Consider the following 7126-nt stretch of genomic DNA (forward strand, 5'->3'; position numbering starts at 1 on the left):
AGATTCATGATGCTTCCCATACAACCACAAGCCGGTGAATTGGGAAGCCCTAGGCCAGCTTTGATGAGTGACAGGAGCTAGTTAGGGGCTGGGGGTGAGAGAGAGAGATGTGTGGTTAAACGCACGGGGATGGAACGAACCCACACGGTGGATGGTAATGACAGCATTCTCTCTTACAGCGTGATTACGAAAAGGATGGTCTCGCTGGTGCCTCCAGCCACATAACCACAAAATCAATGGCTGCCCCTCCGAGCTGCGGTCTGAGCCCACGGCTGGTTCTGGTGGTAACCGCCCTGTCCACCCTCTTACCTTTGTCCTTGGCAGAAACGTTATAGCTGCATTTCAAGAACGACATGGACCTGTAAAAAGACATACACCAAGTTATCTGTTTCCTGTCCTCTTGTATATCTGAAATTCCAGTTTTAGGCGCTCCGTTGAAACATTGCTCAAGCAGTTTCATCCAACTCAAACTTTTTCCTTTTTTTTTTTTTTTTTAAGAAAGCTTCTTGTGATCCTTAGGGCTTCTGTGGGATTCCCAATGCAGTGCTACATTCCAAACTCAAAAGGCTTTGGGGTACGTTGTATTCTAAAGGGACAGTGTGTACATCTGGCTGTAAAGCAAAAGGGGGCCAAGTTTTTTCATGATGATGATGATGATGATTTTAACCATTTAACCCTACCCTTTACTCACTAACGAAGGGGTTAGTATTGCTCAAGAACCTTCCCCATTTCATGTGGTGGCTTTGATTTCTGATGACATCACTGCAGCCTCACAAGCTTTTGGGTCACAAATCAGAGATTCTCAAGAGAATCCTTGATGGACTTTGTGCAGACGAGCATGTACCAATGCTCGCCTTTCTATGCGTTCTAGCCCTTTCTGCGCTCACGTTTGTGTTCCGTAGCCAGTTCTGCTCTCTCCTACAAAACCAAAAGCACCCGTCACACCCAAAGGCGGTGTCTGGCTTCTAGTGCAAACAGAGAGCGCGGAGCGTGGGTGTGCAGCCTCACGAGCCTTGGTCATTGACCTCCCTCTCCTGAGCCTTACCCACGCGGGAAGCCCTCCACTAACAAGCGCCCAACATAGCTGAAGCGTCGCTCTAACCTCTTTACATGTTTGATCTTCTATGTAGAAAACAATTTACTACTAAATGATTTCAACTGTCGGCTTTATATATTTTGAAAGTAATGACCTTGTCTCCATTTTTTACTGATGGTTTAATACGAAACACATGGAGCTTGTTTCGCTCCCCTTAAGTAGGGTTAGCTCCGACACTCACTCCCTGAACAGCCCTTCCCAGGCGGATCCCGAGGGGCCCCGTGCTTGAGCAGAGAGCTCTGCGTCACGTCATGTTGCTGCGGACAGGAGGAGGAGACAGAGCAGCCAGGCTGTCTGCTATCATTTCTTGTTGAAATGCATGTGCACACCTATGAGGAAACGGGTGGCCACTGGAAAGTGTTCTGCAATGGCTGATGGCACCCTTGCCATTGCCATAATCCAGTACCTTGGTTTTCACGTTGCCTGACAAAGGCAGCTTTGATTAGGACAGGAGACGGGGACATGCTACCCTCGCTTCCGAAGCGGGTCCATGCCAGGGTTCAGGGTTCTCTCCGGGCTGCGGTGGCTTGGCCGCTGTTGAGAGCAGTTTGGGCTGAAGGTCATCAGGAACCTGCTTGCATTTGTTCTACATTCTCCAGGGCAGACCATGACTGACTATGCGAGAAGGAAAGATTTGTGGATCAAGGTCAACACTTGGCACAGAAACACAGAACAGAACAGGACTCTGGATATAGGGCATCTGGCTTGTGAACGGCATCTCATCTTCCATCGTCCTCTTCCTTAAGGAGACCCTAGCGTGTGCTTGGGAAGTCTGGTTGGAATGGCGAGATTCAGAATCTACAGTGATTGGATGCTGGTAGCTACGTTTCTCCAGAACCAAATCGAAAAGAGATTCCACCTTCGCAGAGTGCTGGGAACATCACTTTTCTTGTCACATCGGTGGAGGGTCTGGAGGAGGAAGCCATGGTACCTATGTCATGCTGATCCCCTTGGCCCACTGATGTTTGCCTTGTAAGAATTAGTCACATTACTGGGGTTGGAAAATCTTAATTCCAAGCTGAAGGCATAGTCTTTTAGCTCTGTGGGTGTCTGAAGTGCATTTATAGCCAAATGTTAATAAATATAAATGGATAATACTAAGAACCAACTTCTTTTCACTTCAAAATGTTTTCAAGGGAAACTCGCCAAACAAATTTGATTAGTGAAAAGTTTCCTAAAGACTTACTTTGAATAAACCCATTAAATGTGTCCAAATATTTGGAATTCCAGTCATGTATGACAGCATAGCCCTTACAAGGCATATTTTGTTTTAATTAAGATATCCCTGTGTATCTACACTGGACTAATTGCATGTGGGTCTGATTCCATGTGGTCTACTGTGGAAAGCTATTGATTACTTCTGCAGGAAACAGCAGCTCTAATTAGCTTCAGATGACCCAGAGGAGATGGGAGTTATCAGGGCTAACAAGGGTACCCTGTGCTGAAGAACACATGGATGTACAACACATAAATTAAATTTTGAAAAGCCGCATCTATCACCAACAAAGATCTCATTTTTCTTCAGCGATAGAAGCCTATTAGAGTTACCAAATCCTCAATTTGAAAATAAATTGCTGATTAAATAGCCGGGGTGGGGGAAGGACAGCACATTAGAGAGCTTCTTACACAATCATGCCGAGCACGTGTTTCTGCCATTTGGTGTGATCTCAGTTGAGCTCAGTGGCCCTGACACCCCAACCTGTGCCCCAGGACTGGAGCAGGCAAGTGACTTCAATCTTTTCCGTGTCTGATTGTCTTTTGCAGCACTCAGAGCAAACATCATTCACTACCTCTTGTCTTTCAGTCCCTGCATTTAGGGAAGCACCCAACACACGGGCTATCTGCTGAGGCTCGGGCCTTTGGCAGAAAGCAACTCATTATAGTTGACTTCGACAAAACCAGCACCGTCATTTCTGTCCAGGTAGACCATGACTCCCAGATCAAGGCTAGCCACACCCAATGTATTTCAGAGAAAAAAGAAAGGCACGTTCGCCAAACCAATTAGAAGCACATTCATTCCACTTCGATGTTGAATCTCTTTGGCTAATCTTTGTTTTGTGTGTATTGTTAATAGAGCACAGGAAGGAAGGCGTGCACAATGGAGAGAGGGAATGAGTTCAGAAAGCCACCTGAATCTGTATTTTTCCATATTTGAATTGTTCGAGTCTCTAGTAGAAAACATGTAAGTTGAGAATTGCATAGGTATTTTTCACCAAGTATAGCAAACTGTATCCCAAATGCGATAGGAGTGTGGTTTCCATTAAAATCAATTGTTAAAAAAACGTGTTTATCCTGTAGTTAAAAATGTCTTAGAAGCCGTGTGTCTGAGTTCATCCAATACAGGGCAGGGCTCCCCCAGGGCTGTGTGGCCTTTGGTTTGGGGTGTGTTAAGACTGTTCTTGTCATCCACACGCTCTGAGGATGGGTCCTCTCCAGCTGCATCCTGCCTCCCACCTGCCTCTTCTACAAACCCTAAGTCCAACTCCCCACACTCCAGCTGCTGCCCTAGGGAAGTGGGAGCAGAAGCGTTTCAAAGTCATCCTTGGGGAAGGAGATGTAAGAGCAGAGGGAGTTAAAATAAATCAGCACGTTCTTTTCTCAGAATCCGGCATAAATGTATTTCTGCCGTTGGTTTTTACCAAAGAGCGGCTTTGGAGGAGCTGTCTCTTCAGACATGTGTTTTCATTCATGTAGTCAGGCATGTACTACTACTTTGAGTCTAAACTCTGGGCCAGAAAAGACCTGCTGAAGTGAGTCCCCATATTCTAGCTCTCCTTCAAAGCTGTCCCTTGATCTCCTGAATTCATATCCCTGTGATCTTTGTTGCTTCTGCTCTTTGATAAAGCAAATGAGATCATGGGAGACCCGTCTTTTTAAGAAAGACCAAAAGCAATGGCAACAGGCAAGAGGAAATTGCGAATGGCCCAGGCACAGTCCCAGCAGAAGGGCCGATCTGCACTGACCTTGAGGAGTTTGGAGAGAGGAGGCGAATCGAGGTGCAACAGGACGCCTGGGTGGGTGACGATCACACAGTCCATGGATGTCCCTTACTGATCCAGATAGGAATCGTGTCCTAACAAAAGAGTAGAGGTCCTTCAATGAGACAACAGTGTCTCTGGGGGAATCGAGCCTGAACGAATACTTGGATAACAGAGAACATAATGTCTTTTTAGAGATTCTGAAAGAGTAAACAGCTGGGAATTGGGTTGGACACCCTAAGAAGCTAAGTTCTTCTCTTATTCCTGAGACAGGCTTCTCATGTATAGATCGGACACGTCTTGAGTTCGACACAGCTTTTATTCCCACGTGACCATTTGTTTTAAGCCTATTGTCTGGAATTCTTCATGAGGGCGGTGCCTCCAAAACACATTCTCACTGCAGAGGCCTTAAATCTGTGGGTTTTGCCACCGCCTCCAACCCAGGGGGTAGTAGTAGGACATTTCATTTCACAAGGATAGTGGCTGACTCAGTTCTCTTTCTTATTGATTGATGCCCCACGCCCCCTACCCTTGTCACGTATTGCCTGAATACGTAACACGGTCCGTTCCCATCAATTCCTCGTCCTCATCCCTCTAAATGTAGTCAGACCCAATGGCTTCTTGTTCCAGCAGAGGCCTTTTTTACACATAGACCCTGGCCTTTTGAAGGTGGAGACGCCTTTCTTAGGAGCCAGGAGATCTGAAGGTGATGCTGATCCCCGAGTAGGAAGTTCATCCATTCAGCGTGCCCCTGGGCTCCCTCTTAGCTCAGTCTGACCTGCTGCATCCTCTGCAGGCATCCCTTTCTTGCCCGCTGCTCTCTGATGAGCTCCCCTTGCCTCCTGAGACGGCTCGGGGTGTTCATTAGGATGCACCACCTGCACTTCTGATGGCTCTGAGACCCAGCCCGGAGGGGTGGGGACGGCCCACAGACCCTGCTGTCACCAGCTGCCTGCAGAGAACCGCAGCCGGCTTGCACTCATCGAGGCCTCAGCCCCCCGAGGTCTCCAGCTCATTTGACCAGCGCAGCTGCGACTTCGCCGTGTGCCTCTGGCAGGTGCCCACAACAGCATCTCGTCCCACTGCCACGGGGAGTTTATTCAACCACCAAGATTGGCACTGGCCTCCGTTGAAGGTTTGCTCTGATTTTCTTCTCTTCATCCCAGGCTGGGCTTTCTTACCAGTCCCCGTCGTTTGTTTTGTAGAAAGTGCCAAGAGACTGGCCAGAGACCATGAGCCCCTTCCTTTGTTTTAACATCTCTTCCCACTCACGCAGCCTCCCCTGGCAGAAAGCGCGGCCCATCGTAGGTCCTTAGCGCTTGGCGGATTAGAAAACTTTGGGAACTCAAAGGGCTTGATTCTGTAAGACGGTAACAAGAACTGGCCTATTTGCATCGTCTTGATGGCACCTGAAGGGTCCTCCTGAGGTTCTCAGACCCCCTGGCTCCAAGCAGCTTTCTACACGCCCACTATTTTCCTGGTGAAAAATGAAAAACTAGCATGTGTCCTAGGAGGAGCTGAGCGTGATCAGAAAGGCTAGGACCCCAAAGGGGGTAGACGAATTTCACCAGAAGTTAGCCAGTGAGTCTGCTGATACTTTAATCTGAGACCAGGATGCTGGCAAGTAAGCGGGACCACTCCACCATTCCCAGCCCAACCCCAGGGACGGAATCTGAGAAGCAAACGCAGGTGCTTACCAATTCAGTGCATTTTTTGAACAGCTACTCTAGTTGAGCGAACCATCCTTGGGAGCTGAAGGTCCCCCAAGGGTCACCTGAGAAGATGGGGCCCTCTGACAGCAGCTTAGAGAGACACCCACCTTTCCGAGTGGCAGAACCCTTCACTTCCGTATCCTGGGGAGAATCAAACTTCTCTGTATAAATAGTCACAAAGCTATTGTTCAGATTCAGCCTCTGAGAAGTCTCAGTTTATATGCGTCCAACCCCCCTCTGCCCAGCTCCACCATATGGGGAAGGCAGACGCCCACCTCAGCTTGAGCCTCCCAGGCTGCCACGGAGAACCCGGTGGGAACGCACTCTGAGCCTCAGAGGGCTGGGAGCGTGGCCAGGTGGACCTGCCTGTGAACTGTCCCAGCCACCAGGTCCCAGCCACGGTGCAGGGGACAATGGGAGACACCAGCCTGCTGTAGCCCAGGAAAGCGAACCCTCGGCAGTGCCCCCTCAACATGGCAAAACCGTGAATGAGCAGTGACCCCTGGTGCCCGGCAGACGTGACATCACAAGGTTAAAGTAGGATGAAGAATTGGAACCACCGATGGATGCCCTGCGTATGGCAACCACGGGGCTGTTCCCGGAGGTGAAGGTCTGTCCTCTTGTCACTGCGGCCGGGCAGGGTGTCTGTTGCAGGGACAGCTGCGGGCGAGTGCTCCCGGCCTTCTCGGCACCGTGGCGGGTAAGCTCCCTCTGCCCCAGACGCTGCGGAGCGGTGGGATCCAGCACCTTCTTCGGCGTGCAAAGCGTGCTTGCTCTGGGTTTTGTTTTGTTTTTTTATTTCTTAGCTTTAGCTAAAATGTGTGTGTGTGGGGGGGGGGGGGGGTGGTGGGGAGAATGGAAATGATAGCACCAAATCCCAGAAATGCCCTGCCTTAGTTGGCCAAGGCCTTACGGCAATCAGATATTTCGGCTGTGCTTTTTTGGATTTAGAAATAGCTGATCGTCCTCGGAGGGTTGAAGCAACCGCTTCGGAAAACTTGAAATCCAGGGCCTTATCGTTCTCCTAATTATCTATCTTTTCTCTTCTCCTCTCGTCGTCCCCCGAGGGAGGAGGGGAAACACTTTCCATCACAGAGTTTGCTTTAAAGAGTTTTCTCATCTCCTGCGCCTGATCCCTTGATATTGAAATTATTTTCTCCTGTTTAATCCGAGCCCTGCTGAGAAGCCGGGTGAGATTTGGGATGTGGACTGCAGTCTTTGGGACGGCGCTGAATTTTTACTCATCACCGGAGGGTATTCAGCTCATGTTCTTTCTGTTTCCTGCGAGTTTAACAACAGAGGTGGAATACAAAAAGGATTCTGGGTTCTAGGGTCGTTTT

The 7126-nt window shown here is 49.1% G+C and overlaps 1 protein-coding gene across 2 annotated transcripts in view; it reads left to right on the forward strand.

The window, feature by feature from the left end:
* Positions 1–6604, forward strand: part of GFRA1 (GDNF family receptor alpha 1) — a 185935-nt gene extending 179331 nt beyond the window's left edge. For both annotated transcript variants that reach the window (XM_070432201.1, XM_070432202.1), the window contains one exon: positions 180–6604. In XM_070432201.1, coding sequence (XP_070288302.1) covers positions 180–335 — 156 coding nt within the window. In that variant the 3' untranslated portion in view covers positions 336–6604. The remainder of the gene's footprint in view (positions 1–179) is intronic.
* The last annotated feature ends 522 nt before the right edge of the window (positions 6605–7126 follow it).

The sequence above is a fragment of the Myotis yumanensis genome, unplaced genomic scaffold (genome assembly GCF_028538775.1).
Source record: "Myotis yumanensis isolate MYYU_CA2020_CCGP unplaced genomic scaffold, mMyoYum1.0.hap1 SCAF_13, whole genome shotgun sequence".
In the NCBI taxonomy this organism is placed as follows: Eukaryota; Metazoa; Chordata; class Mammalia; order Chiroptera; family Vespertilionidae; genus Myotis; species Myotis yumanensis.